Source organism: Bos indicus x Bos taurus, chromosome 19, assembly GCF_003369695.1.
Source record: "Bos indicus x Bos taurus breed Angus x Brahman F1 hybrid chromosome 19, Bos_hybrid_MaternalHap_v2.0, whole genome shotgun sequence".
NCBI classification, from domain to species: Eukaryota; Metazoa; Chordata; class Mammalia; order Artiodactyla; family Bovidae; genus Bos; species Bos indicus x Bos taurus.
The window spans coordinates 28919649-28939873 of NC_040094.1; the positions used below are offsets into that span (position 1 = coordinate 28919649).

General features: G+C 51.1%; 1 protein-coding gene across 3 annotated transcripts; it reads left to right on the plus strand.

Annotated features, from left to right (window-relative positions):
• The first annotated feature begins 211 nt into the window (after positions 1-211).
• PFAS (phosphoribosylformylglycinamidine synthase) lies at positions 212-19384 on the plus strand. 3 transcript variants are annotated; one of them, XM_027517421.1, is made up of 28 exons: positions 212-277; positions 3033-3192; positions 3277-3412; positions 3835-3940; positions 4319-4508; positions 4597-4702; positions 5262-5402; positions 5509-5633; positions 5806-5934; positions 6320-6451; positions 6594-6722; positions 10398-10471; positions 10587-10743; positions 11073-11134; positions 11282-11443; positions 11694-11819; positions 11948-12079; positions 12291-12521; positions 12654-12834; positions 12915-12998; positions 13224-13379; positions 13606-13725; positions 13999-14144; positions 14255-14462; positions 14621-14712; positions 14791-14905; positions 15388-15711; positions 15814-19384. In XM_027517421.1, exons 1-28 carry the CDS (start codon positions 215-217, stop codon positions 16122-16124), a joined length of 4098 nt encoding a protein of 1365 aa, XP_027373222.1. In that variant the 5' UTR covers positions 212-214; the 3' UTR covers positions 16125-19384. The 3 variants fall into 3 exon arrangements, with proteins under 3 accessions (XP_027373222.1, XP_027373223.1, XP_027373225.1); XM_027517422.1 differs by having other exon boundaries at positions 14255-14453; positions 15814-16260; XM_027517424.1 differs by lacking the exon at positions 212-277 and adding an exon at positions 2744-2835 and having other exon boundaries at positions 15814-16260.
• The last annotated feature ends 841 nt before the right edge of the window (positions 19385-20225 follow it).

The following is a 20225-nucleotide window of genomic DNA, read 5'->3' on the forward strand; positions in this document are numbered from 1 at the left end:
TTTCCCTCACACTTTGCACGGGGACAAGGGAAGCGGGGACCTGAAACTGACTTTATTTTCACAAACGTTAACTGAATATATATTTCTGGAATTAACCTACTGGGTGTAGAAATTGCTCTAGGAATTGACGGAGAAGGGCTGCAGAGGCCCACACCAGGGAGAAAGGGAGGGGCGGGGCACCCTTAGACCCCGCCTCTTCCTGCGGCGCATGAGGATGACGTTGATCTGCGCGCCAGAATTCGAGGAGCTGACGGACTGGGAGAAGTGCTACCACGCGGTAAGGCTGCCGCGCGCGCTCACAAACCCGGATACCCCCTACAAACTGAACCCCGTAGCTACCCATGCCAAGCTTGATTTGGGCGGGCGCAGGATCCCTACCTGGCAGAGCCGCACCCAGCGGAGGCCTGCGTGCTTGCCTTAGTGCAGGCGTCCATTTGCGTTTGTTGGTTCCCCGGCATGGGATCCCCCACGTAAATTCACCCCCTCTCTAACAGTTCATTCAACCAGCGAAATAATCTGTTGGCCTCCAGTTTTATATCAGGTACCATGCTGGTCTTTGGGGAGACAGCCCTGATGTAGACAATCCTGTGTCAGTGCTCTTGGAGCGTCTATTTCACTGGGAACGATAGACGAAAGTCAACTGGTTTAATAATCAAAATGATTTCGGGATGTGATCATTCCTGTGAAGGAACTATGGTAAAGAGAATAACTGAGGCGTCTAACTTTGGAAAGAGTCATAAGGGAAATTCCGTGACGGTTCAGTGATTAAGACTTAGCGCTCTCATTGTCGAGGGCCTTGGTTCAATCCCAGGTCGGGGAACTAGGATCCCACATTGATTGCCTCGGCAAATAAATAAATAAAAATAAAAAATTTTAAAAACCGTTAGCATGGGGTAGAGGCTTAAAAAAGGCAGAATCAAGATCTGGCAGGAGCACCCGTAGCTGAAATGAGATCTGTCCTGGAATTTGTCAGTCTACAAGTTTTTAAAATTTTTTTGGTTGATAAACCGAAAGACTTCCCTGCTGGCTCCAATGGCAAAGAATCTGCCTGCAGTGCAGGAAACCAGGGTTTGATCCCTGGGTCAGGAAGATCCCCTGGAGGAGGGCATTGCTACCCACTTCAGTATTCTTGCTGGGAGAATCCCATGGACAGAGGAGCCTGGTGGGCTGTGGTCCATGGGGTTGCAAAGAGTTGGACTCAACCTAGCATTCACACATCTGGGCTTTCGGCTCGAGCAATAGATTGGATGAGGGTGGTGTTAACTGAGATGGGAAATGGGAACTGAAGTTCTGGAGAACCGATAAATCAAATTTTCTGTTTTGACCAAAGCAGGCTATTTAGTGTTTATGAGACTTCTCCGTGGCAATGTCAACTAAGGATTTGCATGTGTGTGTTTGGAATTTTCAGGGAGAGTCAGAGTTGAATAAGTGAAGTGAAAGTCACTCAGTCATGTCCGACTCTTTGTAAGGTTATGAAATCTGTTGGCAGATATCAACTCAAATTGTGTAAAATTGTCATTTTTAGTAAAAAATGGTTGAATGATGGCAGTTTCATTGGTTCAGTCTAAGAGATGATATTTAAAGCCACCGGTCTGAATGAAGTCACTTAAGAAGAGCATTTAGAAAGGAGAAAACAAAGGGCAGGGCCTTGGGCACCCACTTTTTAGAGGTGGAGCAGAAGAGTAGGAGCTTCCCTGGTGGCTCAGCTGTAAAGAATCCACCTGCCAGTGCAGGAGATGTGGGTTCAATCCCTGGGTTAGGAAAAATCCCTGGAGAAGGAAATGGCAACTCACCCCAGTGTTGTTGCCTGGGAAATCCATGGACAGAGGAGCCTTGTGGGCTACAGTCCATGAGGTTATAAAGAGTCGGACATGACTGAGCGACTAACAACAAGAAGAGTAAGAGCCAGCACAGGTGACTGAGATGGAGCAACCAGAGGTAGAGGAATACCAGGAGAGTGGTGTCAGGAAGCCGAGAGAGGAGAGTGTTTTAAGAAGTAGAGAATGAGTAAGTCATAGCTTCTGAGAGGTTGAATAGGTAAGAAATTAAGTGACCTGGAGATTGGCAACGTTGCAATCTTCATTCAGTGACCTTGACAGAATAGTCAGATTCAGCCCTGAGTAAATTAGATTTGAGATACCTGTGAGTTGTCCAAGTGAAGAAGTGAGGCAGTGAGCTTCCCACTTGTTTGTGAAGAGGCTTTGTACACTTGGAAGTGCTGTGTGCGCGTGTGTGAGAGAGAGATCAGAGCTGAATGAATGGTGCGAATCAGAAGCTCTGTGCTCACATAGGAAGGAAGTATCCCTAAGCACTGGAGCAGCGAGGAGGGCTTCAGAGTTGGTGCGACCTGTACTAACCTCAACAAATGGGAACGCTTTGGATAGGATAGAATTAGACATAGACATTCTAGGATGGGGCAAAGTAATGGCAAGGAGGCCAGGCAGTGTTTAGTGAGTGAAGCCAAGGTCCTTTTGAGAAGCAGTGGGATCAGAAGTTGAAAAGTAGTTGGGGATAGACCTGGAGGGTCTTTGACTGTCAGGCTTTGCGTTTACCTTGAACAGGGACGTAATATTTTGAAACACTGAAATAGAGGAACTGTCGTTTGACTTTACTGGCCAGCCCAGTCCAGCTCATCCTTTAGGTTTACACTTAAATGCCACTTCCCTTAGGAAGTGTTTCCCACTCCCACCATACTAGGTTTATCCCTTCTTCAGGGGATTCTTCCCAACCCAGGGATCGAACTCAGGTCTCCTGCATTGCAGGCGGATTCTTTACCAGCAGAGCCACCAGGGAAGCCCTTCCCTTAGGAAGTCTTTCCCACTGCCACCGTCCTAGGTTGGTACCCCCAGTCCCTTGACCTTGACCGTACTGGATTGGAAATGTCTGGATGCGTTTATCCCTGAATGCCCCCAATACTTTCCCCCACCCCATCCTTAATGTCTCCAAAGCCTCAGCTGAACTGAACTTGAAACCAGTTCAACAGATAGGCTCTAGTTCATGTTATTTTTTAGGAACCTAACTTGTCTTTCCAGCAACGGACACCTGCAGAGATGTCCTCCGTCCTTCACTTCTATGTCCGCCCCTCTGGCCACGAGAGGGCAGCCTCTGAATACATTCAAAGGAAGCTGCAAAGGGAACTGCCAGAGCTGCAGGGTGTCAAGACCGAGCAGTGCTACAATGTGAACTGGGCAGGTTGGACCAGTTACTGGATTCTTGGGCAAAGTACCAATCGCCAGCGGCAGTGTCCTAACGTCTCCTTGCCCTGTTTCCCTGCAGCGGAGTCCTTCCCGAGCAACAAGGAGATGAAGAAGCTGACATGGCTATTTGGCTGCCCCTTGTTACTGGACGATGTTGCTCAGGAATCCTGGCTTCGTCCTGGCCCCACAGACCTGCTGCTGGAGGTCGGACCCAGGCAAGTGTTTCAGCCTCAAGCAACTTGTTCCATGGTCCAGAGCCCTTCCAAACACTTTGCCACCCCTGCCACTCTCATGCCTCTTCCTCCTCTTGTGATCCTTGGGAGATTTGTTTTCCCTTCACCCCACTCCCCACTTTGAAGACTGAGGCAGCTCCCAGGCATGTTCTGGAAATATAACAAGTTGCATTCCTAGACACTGAAATTGAAACATTTTGATACTGCAGGAACAGTTATGGTTTGATTTGAATGACCTTTGAAAGCACGTTTCTCGGTGCCCAAATCTAAGGCTGGAGGCCAGTGGTATGGGCGGGGATGGGGGTGGGGAGTGGAGGTTGGAGACTAGCTGGACAGCAGTGGGCAGGATCCACCTTCTCAGCTGGGGCTCAGGTCCTAACCATCTGGTCCTAACCAATCTACAGGCTGAACTTTTCCACCCCGACATCCAGCAACATTGTGTCAGTGTGCCAGGCTGCAGGGCTGGGGGCTGTGGACCGCGTGGAGCCAACCCGGCGCTACCTGCTCTCGGTGAGGCAGTAGGCAACCAGGTGGAGATCCAGAGGAGGAAGTGGGCAGGAGATTGGGTCCTGCAATCCAAGGAAATGATGAGAAGCAGGGGGAGCAGTTTCTGATTTGAGGCCTGCCCTGTTTGCAGCTTGTTCACTGCTTGAGGCTGCCTGGTCGAGAAGTAAATAGGATGGAAATCCAGCCTGTGCTCCTGTTTCTAATGTGTGCCTGCTGACAGGCACTCATGCCTAGAAGGGGCATCTTTTTCTAATCTGAGCAAAGGTGCTGGAGAGGCTAGCAGTGGGCTGGCTTTGTGTGGCTTGGAGGACCGAGGGTGAACCATTTTGTCCATTCTTCAACCCTGCACCCCTCGCCCTCGCTGTGTGTCTCCACCCCTAGTTTGCCCACCCACCTTCAGCTGACCTGGAGGCCATTGCCCTGGCTACCCTGCATGACCGGATGACAGAGCAGCACTTCCCCCAGCCCATCCAGAGCTTCTCTTCAGGGTGCATCCCAGCACCCCTGAGCGGCCCAATTGACGTGCTGGCTGAGGGCCGGTCTGCCCTGGAGAAAGCCAACCAGGAGCTAGGTGAGCAGGGGTCCCTGAAGGAAGGCCCAGGCCAGGAGAATAAGGGTGCAGTGTCCCACAACCAGCTTCTCTGGGGGTTGTCTCCTAGGTCTGGCCCTAGACTCCTGGGACCTGGATTTCTACACCAAGCGCTTCCAGGAGCTGCAGCGCAACCCCAGCACTGTGGAAGTCTTCGACTTGGCTCAGTCCAATAGGTGGGGAGGGATGGGGACATTCTGGTGTCTGAGTCTGTGGAGGTTGGAAGATCATAGGGACCCTCCATGGCTCTTTCTTGGCCTAAGAAAGTGAAAGTGTTAGTTACTCAGTCATGTCCAACTCTTGGTGACCCTATGGGCCATAGCCCGCAGGCTCCTCTGTCTGTGGGATTTCCCTGGCAAGAATACTGGAGTGGGTTGCCATGCCCTCCTCCAGGGGATCTTCCTGACCCAGGGACTGAACCCACATCTCTTATGTATCCTGAATTGGCAGGTGGGTTCTTTACCACTAGCACGACTTCTTGGCTTAGGTGCCTCCCTGAGTCTGAGTGCCTGGGTTCCCCATCCATCCAATAGTCTGCATCACATCTTGGTTTTATCTTCACTCGGGATCTGGATAATCCACAGTGACAGGCCATTGGAAGCTTATGACTTTCTGAAATCTGTTTTGACCTGTGGCTGTAACTGCCTTTTATGCTGGTGAGGAGAAGAAGTGGCAAGGCCTGAGACATGACCCATGTTTCCGCCCTGCCCTCCCCTCCCCACATCATCTCGGCAGCGAACACAGCCGACACTGGTTCTTCAAGGGTCGACTCCATGTGGATGGACAGGAGCTGCCACACTCGCTGTTTGAGTCCATCATGAGCACCCAGGCGTCCTCCAACCCTAACAACGTCCTCAAGTTCTGTGACAACAGCAGGTGGGTGGTGCCCTTGGCTGGGCACAGGGGACAGGGTGCCCCAGTCTCTAATGGGGTAAGTGCAGATCCCAGCAAGGAAGCCAGGCCCAGAACGATGTGTCCACAGTGCCATCCAGGGGAAAGAAGTCCGATTCTTGCGGCCTAAGGACCCCACACGGCCAAGCTCCTTCCAGCAATGTCAGGGGCTGAGACATGTTGTCTTCACAGCAGAGACACACAACTTCCCTACAGGTGAGCTGAGTACCCAGGAGGGAAGGTGAGATCAGAGTGTAGGGAGGGGCAAAGGTCCCAGCCGCCCTCACCCTGGGGACCAGCAGGTTGGCTGCATGTCCTTATTTTCAGCGGGGTGGTCAGTGGTGGACCTTGCTCTTCAATAGCCATACCTCTCCCTCTCTCTTCACAGGAGTAGCCCCCTTCAGTGGTGCAGCCACTGGCACAGGGGGCCGGATCCGAGATGTCCAGTGCACAGGCCGAGGGGCTCACGTGGTGGCTGGCACTGCTGGCTATTGCTTTGGAAACCTGCACATCCCAGGTCTCATCTCTTTGCTCTCTGCCCAGATTCCTCCTCCTGCCAGGCACTGGACACTTTTCTCTCCTAAGTTAAGCAGTCATCATGGGCACCTTTTCTTGGGATAAAGGGCTCTAGAGTAGCTGGCCTTTCTCCAGCCATGGTCATGAGGACAGTACGCCAAGGGAGACCCACGTCTGGCTTTGCAGAACTACAATTTTCTTAAAAAAACAAAAACAAAAAAACAACCTAAAACAGAGTTAGACTTTTGACCATCAACTGCCCCCAAAATCCAATTTCTTAGAAAGTGCTAAGAGCTCTGATCCCAAGAGTCAGACTCTTCCTAAAGGGTCCTGGTTCCTCTGACTTCCATCTTTACCATCCATCCCTCTTCCTCTTTCCTTCCCAGGTTACAGTATGCCCTGGGAGGATCCAAGCTTCCAGTATCCAGGAAACTTTGCCCGACCCCTGGAGATTGCCATTGAGGCCAGTAATGGGGCTTCTGACTACGGCAACAAGTTTGGGGAACCAGTGCTTGCTGGTGAGGCTGGAGGGTGTAGGGGACTATTATCCTTGACATGGATATTAGTCCCAGAGGCAGGGTGGGGTGTGTGACCCAGTAAGCGCTGAGGAGCCTGGATGACTAGACCCTGTGCCCTCTCCCTGTGACGTCCATGTTCCAGGCTTTGCCCGCTCCTTGGGCCTTCAGCTTCCGGACGGCCAGCGGCGTGAGTGGATCAAGCCCATAATGTTTAGTGGAGGCATTGGGTCCATGGAAGCTGAGCATGTGAGCAAGGAGCCCCCAGAGACAGGTAAGAGCCCCCCACCTCTCTCCAGGTCCCGCCAGCTTTTTCCCCAGCACATGGCTACTGCAGGAGTGGAATCTCAGTGGTTTGTTTTGTATCTCCCGGCTCCTGTCTCTTCTCCACTGGACAGGCTTTTAAGGTAGGGCAGGGCTTTATGCCAGTTGGGCAGGCTCAGTCTGTGAGGCCTCTGTCCTTTCCCCAGTTGACTTCTCCATGGCAGGGGCCCACCCTGCTTAGTCAAGGCAGCCAGTGTTTTACGCAGCACCTCTGTTTTTATCTGCAAGTTCAATTCAGTCAGTCAACGTTTACTGAGGGCCCATTGGGTGCTGAGCACTGTGCTAGGACCTGTGGTGGAATCAAGATAAAGGCTGGGTACCATTTATTGAATGGGTGACCAGTCATGTGGCTCAGAATTGAAAAAGCAAAGAAAGATTTTACAGTGAAAACGCTGCTCTCCCTGACCTCCAGCCACCCAGTTTCCCTCCCTAGAGATAAGCAATGTTAATTGGTCATTCTTGTACCCTGCCAGAAGTACTTCCTGCATACCTAAACAGACCCATGTGTATATTTGCCTCCTCTGTTAAAACAACTAGCATGTGTACACACGTTTTTTTGGTTGTGCCACACAGCTTACGCGATTTAGTTTTCCAAAGACGGATTGAACCCCAGGCCCCAGAAGTGAGAACGTAGAGTCCTAACCACTGGACTGCCAGGGAATTCCCCACCTATTTTTTTAATAACCATTTTATTGAGATATAATTCATGTACCATAAAGTGTGCCCTTTAAAGTGTATAAGTCAGTGTTTTTAGTATATTCACAAAGTTGTGCCTTAAGCACTAATTCTGGAACATTTTTCGTCACCCCCAGAAAGAAACCCTGTATTCACAAGCAGTCACTCCCCACGCTCCTCCTTTTGGCCTCTGGGAACCTGTAATCTATTTTCTATCTCGAAAGATGTCCCCGTTATAAATGTGTTTGGCCTCTTTCACTTAACATGATGTCTTTATTCGTATTGTGGTATGTATCAGTACTTCATTCCTTTTCATGACTGAATAATATTAATATTCTATTATGTACCTATAACACATTTTCTTTATCCACTTATCAGTTGGTAGACAAGTGGGTTGTTTCTGCTTTTTGGCTAATTATGAATAATGCTGCTGTAAACAATTGTGTACAAGTTTTATTTTGTATTTATGTTGTTATTTTTCAAGTATGTAACTAGGAGTGGACTTGCTAGGTCTCATGATAACTGTACTCAGTCTTTTAAAAAAAACCTACCACACTGTTTTCCAAAGCAGATGCACCATTTTACATTCCCCTCAGCAGTGTGTGAGGGTTCCAGTTTCTCTAGATTCTCATCAACACTTTGTTATTATCTGTCTCTTTGATTACAACCATCAGAATGCATATGAAGTATCAATAGTATCTCATGGTGGTTTGGGTTTGCATTTCCCTAAGGACGCATGATGTTAAGCATCTTTCCATATGTTGGTTGACTATTCCTATGTCTTCCTTGGAGAAATATCTGTTGAGACCCTTTGCTCACTTTTAAATTGGATTATTTGCCTTTTTTATGGAGTTCTAAGAGTTCTTTGTACAGGTAGATACATGATTTGCAAGTATTCTCTCCCATTCTGTGGGTTGTCTTTTTACTTTTTTCATGGTGTCCCCTGAATCACAAATGTTTTAAATTTTGGTAAATATAGTTTGTTTATTTTTGTTTTGTGGCTTTTGGCTTACAGTGCCATGACTAAGAAACCATTGCTGAGTCAAGGTCACCTGGATTGACTTCTATATTCTCTTGTAATACTTTCTAGCTTTTATCTCCTACATTTAGGTCTCTGAAGCATTTTGAAGTTTGTATATGGTATGAAGTAGGGATCCAATTTCCTTATTTGACATGTGGATATCCAGTTGTTCTAACAACCCTTTTTGAAAAAAACCTTTTAGCTCTGTGGTAAGTTTAAAAGCAGAAAGTATGAGTCCTTCGATATAGTTCTTTTTCAAGATTGTCATGGCTTTGTTCTAGGTCTCTCAGATTTCTGTATAAATTTTAGGGTCAGCTCGTCCATTTCTTTGAAAAAGGTGGCTGATTGTATTGGCTTGAAGATCACTTTGGGGAGTATTGCCATCGTAACAATATTGTCTTCCACTCTATAAACATCAGATCTTTTTCAATTTATTTAGGCCTACTAAGGTATTTCATGATTTTCAGTGTATAAGTCTTATATTTCTATTAAGTTTATTCCTATTTTTTTCTTACTGATGGGGTTCTAAGTGGGTATGTATACATCTGTACTTTGCTTTTTTTCAGCTTAGCAATATGCTTGGAAATCATTTCCTACTGATGAAATCATTTTACTTCATTATTTCATATGTAATTTTCTTTTGCAGTGAAGCTAAAACTTAGTTTTTCACTGTATGGCTTATACCATAATTTATTTAACCAGTTCTCTGTCATTCAGTTCAGTTCAATCACTCAGTCGTGTCCGACTCTTTGCGACCCCATGAACTGCAGAACGCCAGGCCTCCCTGTCCATCACCAACTCCCGGAGTTCACCCAAACTCATGTCCATCGAGTCGGTGATGCCATCCAGCCATCTCATCCTCTGTCGTCCCCTTCTCCTCCTGCCTCCAATCCTTCCCAGCATCAGGGTCTTTTCCAATGAGTCAAATCTTCGCATGAGGTGGCCAAAGTATTGGAGTTTCAGCTTCAGCATCAGTCCTTCCAATGAACACCTGGGACTGATCTCCTTTAGGATGGACTGGTTGGATCTCCTTGCAGTCCAAGGAACTCTCAAGAGTCTTCTCCAACACCACACTTCAAAAGCATCAATTCTTCGGTGCTCAGCTTTCTTCACAGTCCAACTCTCACATCCATACATGACCACTGGAAAAACCATAGCCTTGACTAGACGGACCTTTCTTGGCAAAGTAATGTCTCTGCTTTTGAATATGCTATCTAGGTTGGTCATAACTTTCCTTCCAAGGAGTAAGTGTCTTTTAATTTCATGGCTGCAGTCACCACCTGCAGTGATTTTGCAGCCCCAAAAAATAAAGTCTGACACTGTTTCCACTGTTTCCCCATCTATTTCCCATGAAGTGATGGGACCAGATGCCATGATGTTAGGTTTCTGAATGTTGAGCTTTGAGCCAATTTTTTCACTCTTCTCTTTCATCAAGAGGCTCTTTAGTTCTTTGCTTTCTGGCATAAGGGTGGTGTCATCTGCATATCTGAGGTTATTGATATTTCTCCCGGCAGTCTTGATTCCAGCTTGTGCTTCCTCCAGCCCAGCGTTTCTCATGATGTACTCTGCATATAAGTTAAATAAACAGGATGACAACATACAGCCTTGATGTACTCCTTTTCCTATTTGGAACCCAGTCTGTTTTTCCATGTCCAGTTCTAACTGTTGCCTCCTGACCTGCATATCTCTGTCATTAGCATGTAGATTATTTCTTGTGTTTGGTAACACAAATAATGCTATTGTTTAAGTTTGTTCATTGGCTATTTTGCGCATGTGAATAATCTGGAGGGTAAATTCCTTGGAGTGTATTTAACTCAATGAATGTTGACAGATACCTCTAATGTTGGCTGCCCTTTATCGTCACACTGCTTTGTACTTGTACTAACTGTCGTTCCCTGAGTGCTCTGATTCAGCCCTCCTTCCTCGCAGGCATGGATGTCGTGAAGATTGGCGGTCCTGTCTACAGGATTGGAGTTGGGGGCGGAGCTGCTTCGTCTGTGCAGGTAAGTGGGAATAGCCCAGATGCCAACTCCATGATCTTTCAGGGCCCCATGCATGGGTGAGGCGTGAGCTCCCAGCCCCCTGAACTGAGCATGCTGTCTATATCTATCCCCCCAGGTGCAAGGAGACAACGCCAGTGACCTGGATTTTGGGGCTGTGCAGCGGGGAGACCCAGAGATGGAGCAGAAGATGAACCGTGTGATCCGGGCTTGTGTGGAGGCCCCTGGGGGAAACCCCATCTGCAGCCTCCATGACCAGGGTGCTGGTGGCAATGGTGAGAAAGGGGGTTGGGACAAGGGACTGGGCCTACCTGGTCTCTGCTTGGTTCAATTTAGGGAGAGGCTCAGCAGTTGGTTTAGGTTGAGGATCTGTAATCAACCTGACAGCTCAGGGTCCCATTCTCCACCCACTACACATTCTGAACAGGCCCAGGGTTGAGGGTGGGAGCCTGCTACCGTGGGATAGTTGGTGGATAGGGTGCAGCAGCGGTTCAAACAGGGATGCACAGAATTAAGGGCTCTTTGGGAGGCTGGGAACGGCCTTTTGTTTGCCCGGTGCCTACCGCGGCCATGTGAGCACCTCTCCCGGGAACGCCCCCACCAGGCAATGTCCTGAAGGAGCTGAGTGACCCGGCTGGAGCCGTCATTCACACCAGCTGCTTCCAGGTAGGTCGTCCTCTGTGAAATCTGCCCGCCTCCCTGCCCGTGCCAGTCCCAGCAGCCCCACCCATCTTCCCCTCACTCCTAGCAAGATCGTAAGACTTTGGAGCAACCGCTGTCCCTTCTTTTTCGTCCTCCCTCATGGATGTGCAGCTGGGGGACCCAACCCTGAATGCCCTGGAAATCTGGGGGGCCGAGTACCAGGAGTCGAACGCACTTCTGCTGAGGCCCTCTGACCGGGACTTCCTGAGTTGTGTCAGCGCCCGGGAACGCTGCCCAGTCTGCTTTGTGGGCACCATCACTGGAGACAGGAGAGTGAGTTGGCCCAGGGAGTCAGTAGTGGATGCTGTAGGTGGACTTGAGCTGCCGGGGCCCAGGAAAGAGATGAACACAGGGGAGCCGTGGGGAATAGCATGTAGGCTGTGGGGGCGGGGTTTAGGGGTTGCTCAATAGGAGAAGCCAGATGGGGTGGAAAGAGCACTTCTGCCCTGCTTTCCAGAAGAGTTCACTCCCTGCTGGTGGTCATAGCCTCAGCCCCTCTGGGTGGTGTCCCTCTGGTCTACAGATAGTGCTGGTGGATGATCGGGAGTGGCCTATGGGCACAGGTGGCCAGGTGGATGCGCCCCCCACTCCTCCCCCAACCCCTGTGGACCTGGACCTGGACTGGGTGCTGGGCAAGATGCCCCAGAAGGTACGTGGGGGCAGGAGGCATCTCCCTTCCCTGGCCCGGCCCCACCCTCTGCCCCACACGTGCCTTGTCACCTGTATGCCCAGCGCTCCAGCCCGGTGCTCACACCCCTGTTGCTGTCTGTGTCGCAGGAGTTCTTCCTCCAGAGGAGTCTCCCCTTGCTGCAGCCTCTGACTCTGCCCCCAGGGCTGAGCGTGCGCCAGGCTCTGGCGCGGGTCCTCAGGCTGCCTGCCGTGGCCAGCAAGCGCTACCTCACCAACAAGGTCCTCCCTGCACCCTGCTCCACCCCCTTAGCCCTCTGCACCCCTCCCTCTGCTTGCCCACCCCAGGAACGGCTGTGGGGGTCCATCAGGGAGGGAGAAGGGTCAGGACAGAAGCCTCGCCCCCTGCTGCCACCCCCGTCTTGCATGTTCAGGGTGAGCCAGGCCACCCCCTTGTCCGTGAGCCTCTGGCCAGCTCCCCCCGGTTCCTCAGGTGGACCGTTCTGTGGGCGGCCTGGTGGCCCAGCAGCAGTGTGTGGGACCCCTGCAGACCCCTCTGGCAGATGTGGCGGTTGTGGCACTGAGTCACCAGGAGCTTGTAGGGGCCGCCACAGCCCTGGGAGAGCAGCCAGTCAAGAGCCTGCTGGACCCGAAGGTTGCCGCCCGGCTGGCTGTGGCCGAAGCCCTCACCAACCTGGTATTTGCTCTGGTCACCGACCTCCAGGTGAGTCCCCTGCGGCTTCTGGCCTGGAACTCCAGGCCTGTGGGACACAACCACGTTCACCATCCACTTAACTGCTGGCCTCCAGCCTCCCTACACCATGCTCTCTCTCTAATGCAAGTCTGCACTTCCCAGGATGTGAAATGCAGCGGGAACTGGATGTGGGCAGCCAAGCTCCCAGGGGAGGGTGCAGCTCTGGCTGACGCCTGTGAGGCTATGGTGGCAGTGATGGCGGCCCTGGGTGTAGCGGTAGACGGTGGCAAGGACTCCCTCAGCATGGCTGCCCGGGTTGGCTCTGAAACCGTGCGGGCTCCTGGTGAGGTCTGGGTGCCAGGGGGCAAGGGGCAGGCCTGTGGGCTCGGACTCCCCCTCACATGTTTATGCCTTGCTCTGCAGGGTCACTGGTCATCTCAGCCTATGCTGTCTGTTCAGACATTACAGCCACTGTGACCCCAGACCTCAAGCGTCCTGGGGGGAGAGGTATGGTTTCTTCCCCCTCCTTCATGGGTTCTGTATTCACAGCTCAATCCTTTGTTTGGGGTCTGCTTAATGAGTACTCAGGTCGTCTCAGCACTGGGGCTGTGGTGCCTTCCGGGGCTGATGATTGGGGTGTCTTACCACATCCTGGGAGCCTCAGTGACCCTGCATGGCAGAACGGGTTCTTCTGAGCCATTGGTCTCCCCTCTGCCATCTCTCTTCTCCCAGGCCACCTGCTCTACGTGCCTCTGAGTCCTGGGCAGCACCGGCTGGGGGGCACAGCTCTGGCTCAGTGCTTCTCCCAGCTTGGCGAGCAGCCTCCCGACCTGGATGTTCCTGAGAACTTGGTGCGAGCCTTCAGCATCACCCAGGGGCTGCTGAAAGGTGAGTGGGGCTCTGGGGGAGATGGTCCTTGTGGCTGACATGGGAAAACAGGCAGTCATCAGCTGAACCTGTGAGAGTGGGGCAAGAGGGACCCAATCCCTTTCTCTCTGGTTCTCTGCTGTAAGCCCACATTCTCACACTTGCCCTCTCCTGACTGTCCAGAAATGGGGGTGGGGCCGCCAGGTTTGGGTCTCAACACCGCTAAGCATTTTTCTCCTTCCTCCAGAGCGCCTCCTCTGCTCAGGCCATGATGTCAGTGATGGAGGTCTCATCACTTGCCTGCTAGAGATGGCCTTTGCTGGGAATTGTGGGATAGAGGTGGACATCCCCGCACCTGGGGTCGATGGTGAGGTCTAGATTCGAGCAGGTCTGCCTGTCCCCATCCTATGGACCCTGTGTCCCTCATTTAAAGACTGGAGTGTCCCCAACTCCTTCCCTCCCGAGTCTCCTTTTGTCTTTTCTGATCACTGAGCCAGGTGACATTTCTGTTCCTAACTGCACCCCTCTGAGAGAGCCTCACCCCACCCCGATCCCTGCCTTTGTTCATACTTATCCCCCGACTCCACCTCTGAGTCCCTGCCAGTACCCCAGTCACCTTGATGCCCCTGTACTCTCCCAGCCCTGCCTGTGCTGTTCGCCGAGGAGCCAGGCCTGGTGCTGGAGGTGCAGGAGCCGGACCTCGCCCAAGTGCTGATGCGTTACCGGAATGCTGGCCTCCACTGCCTAGAGCTGGGTCTCACAGGCGACACGGGGCCCCACGCCATGGTGAGGAAGTGAAGAGTGGCAGGCCTGCACAGGGCGGGTCTTGGTTCGCCTCTGCCAGCCTTGGAGGCACCCAAGGTGGACATCCTGAAAGATTTGCACCCCCTACCCAGGTCCGCGTGTCGGTGAACAGGACGGTGGTTCTGGAGGAACCTGTTGGGCAGCTACGAGCCCTCTGGGAGGAAACCAGTTTCCAGTTGGACCGGCTACAGGCAAAACCACACTGTGTGGCCCAGGAAGAGCAAGGGCTGAGGGAGCGGGCAGGGCCCACCTTCTGCCTGCCGCCTACCTTCCCCAGAGCTTCCGTGCCTTGTGAGCCTGGTGAGGGAGTGTGTGCAGAGGCTTGGCTTCCCTGGCACTGTGGGCCTTGGGGAGGAGCCTGAAGCCTGGATGTGGGGTCCTGCCCTGGACAAGATGTCTAGGGGGCTGGGGTGCAGAGGTAGCCCTCTGACCCAAGGACACTCCTGCTCCTCCCCCAGGTGGTCCTGCCCCCCGAGTCGCCATCATTCGGGAAGAGGGCAGTAATGGAGACCGGGAGATGGCAGATGCCTTCCACTTGGCTGGATTTGAGGTGAGCGGGGTGCCTGGTGGGGCCGGGGCTGGACTCAGGCCATGGGCCTTCTGATGCCTCCCTTCCCCCTCCTGCCAGGTGTGGGATGTAACCATGCAGGACCTGTGCTCTGGAGCCATCGGGCTGGACACATTCCGCGGTGTGGCCTTCGTAGGCGGCTTCAGCTACGCGGACGTCCTGGGCTCTGCCAAAGGTGGGCGTGGGGCCTCTGCCCACCCCCTCCCCACATCTTCCTAAGAGCTGCCTTAGCCCTCTTCCCTGCCTGAGAACTGGCCTCTCACCTCCGCGAGGCCATCCAGGAGCCAGCAAAGGCCTGCAGGTAGCTTAATGAGGCTGGGGGCTGAGTGCCGCCCTGTCAGACGCAGCAGCTGCCACTCAGCATGGCTAGGGCTTTCTGTTTTTCAAGAGAAGCCCAAAAGTCCCAGTTAAATGTTAGGCGACTAAATAAAAAATTTTGAAAATGCTCTGCTGGCTAAACAGAAAGCTGGTCCTGGGCCATCTCGGGCCCAGGAGTTGGCAACACCTGTTTCAAGCAGGTAAACCTTCCCTGGTGTTTGCCAAGAGCTCCTCAGAATGGGGGAGATCCTCGGCGAGTGTTAACAGGGCACGCTAGGACAGAAAGATGACAGTCCCCTTTCACTCCAGGTCTCACCCCAGCTTCCTGTTCCCTCCTAGGCTGGGCAGCTGCTGTGACCTTTAACCCGCAGGCCGGGGCTGAGATGAAGCGCTTCCGCCAGCGGCCAGACACCTTCAGCCTGGGCGTGTGTAACGGCTGTCAGCTGCTGGCCCTGCTGGGCTGGGTGGGAGGCAGTTCTAGTGAGGAGGTGGTGGAGATGTGCCAGGAGTCCTGGCCGGCCCGGCCCGGTCTCCTGCTACGCCACAACCTGTCTGGGCGCTTTGAGTCGCGCTGGGCTAGTGTGCGCGTGGGGCCCGGGCCAGCCCTGATGCTGCGAGGGATGGAAGGCGCGGTGCTGCCCGTGTGGAGCGCTCACGGGGAAGGTCAGGCTCCGGGAAGGCTGGGGTGGGGAGGCCTGAAGGCTGGGGTAGGGGGAGGGCATGAGGGAGCTTGCTCTTACATCTCTTGTCCCTGCTTCATCACAGGTTACATGGCATTTTCTTCTCCGGAACTCCAAGCCCAGATGGAGGCCAGGGGCTTAGCTCCACTGCACTGGGCAGATGATGATGGGAACCCCACGGAACAGTACCCCCTGAATCCCAACGGCTCCCCAGGGGGTGTCGCTGGCATCTGCTCCCCCGATGGCCGCCACTTGGCCCTCATGCCTCACCCGGAGCGGTCTGTGAGGCCTTGGCAGTGGGCCTGGCGACCTCCTCCATTTGACACTCTAACCACCTCCCCCTGGCTCCAGCTCTTCATCAATGCCCGGAATTGGACCCAGGAATGCAGCTGCTAAACAGGCCGGAAGGCTACCCTGGGCCCCGTGGTTCGTACCCAGGGTATCTTTAGAAGTACGTCTTCAGTTCAGTTAAGTTCAGTCGCTCAGTCGTGTCTGACTCTTTGCAACCCCATGAACCGCAGCACGCCAGGCCTCCCTGTCCATCACCAACTCCTAGAGTTTACCCAAACTCATGTCCATTGAGTCGGTGATGCCATCCAACCATCTCATCCTCTCTCGTCCCCTTCTCCTCCTGCCTTCAATCTTTCCCAACATCAGGGTCTTTTCAAATCAGTCAGCTCTTCGCATCAGGTAGCCAAACTATTGCAGTTTCAGCTTCAACATCAGTCCTTCCAATGAAGCCCAGGACTGATTTCCTTTAGGATGGACTGATTGGATCTCCTTGCAGTCCAAGAGACTCTCAAGAGTCTTCTCCAACACCACAGTTCAAGAGCATCAATTCTTCGGTGCTCAGCTTTCTTCACAGTCCAACTCTCACATCCATACATGACCACTGGAAAAACCATACCTTGACTAGACGGACCTTTGTTGGCAAAGTAATGTCTCTGTTTTTTAATATGCTGTCTAGTTTGGTCATAACTTTCCTTCCAAGGAGTAAGCATCTTTTAATTTCATGGCTGCAGTCACCACCTGCAGTGATTTTGGAGCCCCCAAAAATAAAGTCTGACACTGTTTCCCCATCTATTTCCCATGAAGTGATGGGACTGGATGCCATGATCTTAGTTTTCTGAATGTTGAGCTTTAAGCCAACTTTTTCATTCTCTTTCACTTTCATCAAGAGGCCCTTTAGTTCTTCACTTTCTGCCATAAGGGTGGTGTCATCTGCATATCTGAGGTTATTGATATTTCTTCCAGCAATCTTGATTCCAGCTTGTGCTTCTTCCAGCCCAGCGTTTCTCATGATGTACTCTGCATATTAGTTAAATAAGCAGGGTGACAATATACAACCTTGATGTACTCCTTTTCCTATTTGGAACCAGTCTGTTCCATGTCCAGTTCTACTTGTTGCTTCCTGACCTGCATACAGGTTTCTCAAGAGGCAGGTCAGGTGGTCTGGTATTCCCATCTCTTTCAGAATTTTCCACAGTTTATTGTGATCCACACAAAGGCTTTGGCATAGTCAATAAAGCAGAAATAGATGTTTTTCTGGAACTCTCTTGCTTTTTCCATGATCCAGCGGATGTTGGCAATTTGATCTCTGGTTCCTCTGCCTTTTCTAAAACCACCTTGAACATCTGGAAGTTCACAGTTCAGTATTGCTGAAGCCTGGCTTGGAGAATTTTGAGCATTACTTGACTAGCGTGTGAGATGAGTGCAATTGTGTGGTAGTTTGAGCATTCTTTGGCATTGCCTTTCTTAGGGATTGGAATGAAAACTGACCTTTTCCAGTCCTGTGGCCACTGCTGAGTTTTCCAAATTTGCTGGCATATTGAGTGCAGCACTTTCACAGCATCAAGTACCTCTTATTATTCCCAAATGTGTCTTGAACAGACAAGGACCAAAATGCCAAAAAAAGACCTCAGCTAATTTTATTAATCTGCCTCCCTTTGTCTTAGGATGTTGGATCTGTTTTCAGTCCTGTTTTTGATGGGCCCAGGAAGCAGCATGGGCTTCAGAGAAAGAGCCTGCCTGGGAAGTTAGGATGCATGCAGGCTGGGGGTTTCCCTTGCCCCACTTCCCTGCACCACGTCACTCGTGTCACTTATCTGGGTTTGGAGGGTAAATCCTGTGTCCCATCCCCCTATCATCAGGGTTTAAGGGGATGGGGGTGGACAAAAGCATACAAGTCAGGGCCTGGGCGTTCTCATCTGAAAGACAGCTGAAGCTTTCTTTTTAAATGGATTCTTTTTAAATGCAGCACTGTGCTAAGTGGTAACAGACTTTGGCAGCCTCTCTGATAGTGTTTCCAGCTGTGTCATAGGGGTTGCCCTGGTGCTGGCCTCTGAATTCAGTACCCCTGATTCTTGCTTCTCCTAATTTAGCAGCTCCCTTCCTGACAGAAGTGGTCAGCACTCTTATCCCCAGCACTGAGCCTTTAATATTCATTCCTTCATTCATTCCATTCATGTTCGATGATTTGCAACAGTGCCAAACACTGTCAGTGCTGCCAGGGACCTTATAGTCCAACAAGATCTGTATGTGGTGTGTATGTATACACACCAGACTATTAGAGCTGCAAGAAAGAAGGAAATCCTGCCATTTGCAACAACATGGATGGACCTCAACAGCATGAAGCTAAGTGAATAAGAGAAACAAGTCCTGTATGATCTCACATGTAGAATCTAAAAGAAGCTGAACTCATGGAAACAGGCTAGAATGGTGGGTGGGGGGAAAGGGAATGTTGGTCAAAGGGTACAAACTTCTAGATTACTTGATGAATAACCTCTGGGGGTCTAATGTACAGCATGTTGATTGCAGTTAATAACTGTTGTGTACCTGAAAGTTGCTGCAAGAGTAAATCTTAAAGATAGTGATGTAGATATGCGTGTGCATGCTAAGTCACTTCAGTCATTTCTGACTCTCTGACCCTGTGGACTAACCCACCAGGCTCCTCTGTCCATGGGATCCTCCAGGCAAGAATACTGGAGTGGGTTGCCATGCCATCCTCCAGGGGATCTTCTCGACCCAGGGATTGAACTTTCATCTCTTGTCTCCAGCATTGGCAGGCGAGTTCTTTATCATTATTGCCACCTGGGGAGTCCAGTGTGAGGTGTGGTGGTAATCATTTGCTAGTGTGTCAAGTCAATACATTGTACACCTTAAACTCACATAATGTGATGTCAATCATATCTCAATAAAACAAAAAAATACCAGTATATGGCACCTACCATGAACCAAGCATATGCTAGGCATTTATATGTATCTAAATTATTTTTCATAAGAGTTCAGCAAGGTACTTGATAGCCCCCTCCCCACTTTTTAAAACAAAGGAAGAATTAAGGTTAAATAAATTGCAACATCTACTTCCTACTGTCCTAAAGTCACATTTCCGGGAGGCAGCATTGTCAGGACTTCTTGCTGACAACCATCCTTGCTTCCTTTGTCCAGAGAAGTGTATGTGGAAGTTTCTCATGACTGCTGTGACTGTCCTGTTATACAGCTCCCTAAGTAGCTCACCATCTTGGAAATTTCTCTGAGGGAATTCTTTGGTGGTCCATGAGAGCAGGAACTCCCTTTCTGCCCTCCACTGTATCCAACACCTAGCACAAGGCCTGTCACCTACATGGTGCTCAATAAATATATATTGAACAAATGAATAAATAATGTTAAAATTAGTTAAGGTTGATAACATTTTTTCCCTTAATAGAAGAGTGAACTTAATGAACTGGGCTTATGGGTGGTTTTGTTTTGCAAGCCTTCAGTCATTTCCCCTTTTTACTTCCTTTCTCCAAAGTTGCAAGCTCTTGTCATTGTGTCAGATGAAGGACAGCATATGCATGTGTTGGGGCAGATGGAGGGGTGGGTAGAGAGATGGGGAGAACCAGTAAGTCTTGTCTCTCTTAATTTAACATCTGCCTGGCAGCCAACAGCCCCCTTCAGTTTCACAGAAAAAGCACTAAACTGAGTGTGTGTCTGATATGTGTTAAATGAGGGTTCCAGGGGGTCCAGGCAAAAAGAGGGGGTTGTGTGTGCAGAGGTCCAGATGGGACCCTCCCAGAGAGGGGCTCCAGGCAGTTGTGAGTCTATGGGAGGAGGACATCTCCAGCAGTTGAGCCTTCAGAGGCCCCAGGACCCCATAAGATGTATTTATTTCTCCAGCACTTGCTGCATTCAGAACGCTGGGGCAGAAATCAAAGAAATCTTCAGCCTGTCGTTAGGCACTTGGGGGCAGCAGATAGCCAGAAGGTAGAGTCTGGGGCACTGCTGTGGTGGGGCCTGGGTTAGACACCTATCTCAGGCTTCAGGAAAGACCTTCCTGTGTGAGTAGCTCAGTACCAGCCACTATGGGCCAGTACTTGCTCCAGGTACTTTGCATGCTCCAGGCAGAAACAGTGATGGTCAGGACTAGGGTGGTGGTGGTGGGTAGAATCACCAGGAACTAGATGTGAAGGAAAGATAGGGCAGTTGATGATGAAGTGCAGATTCTTTGCTTGGACC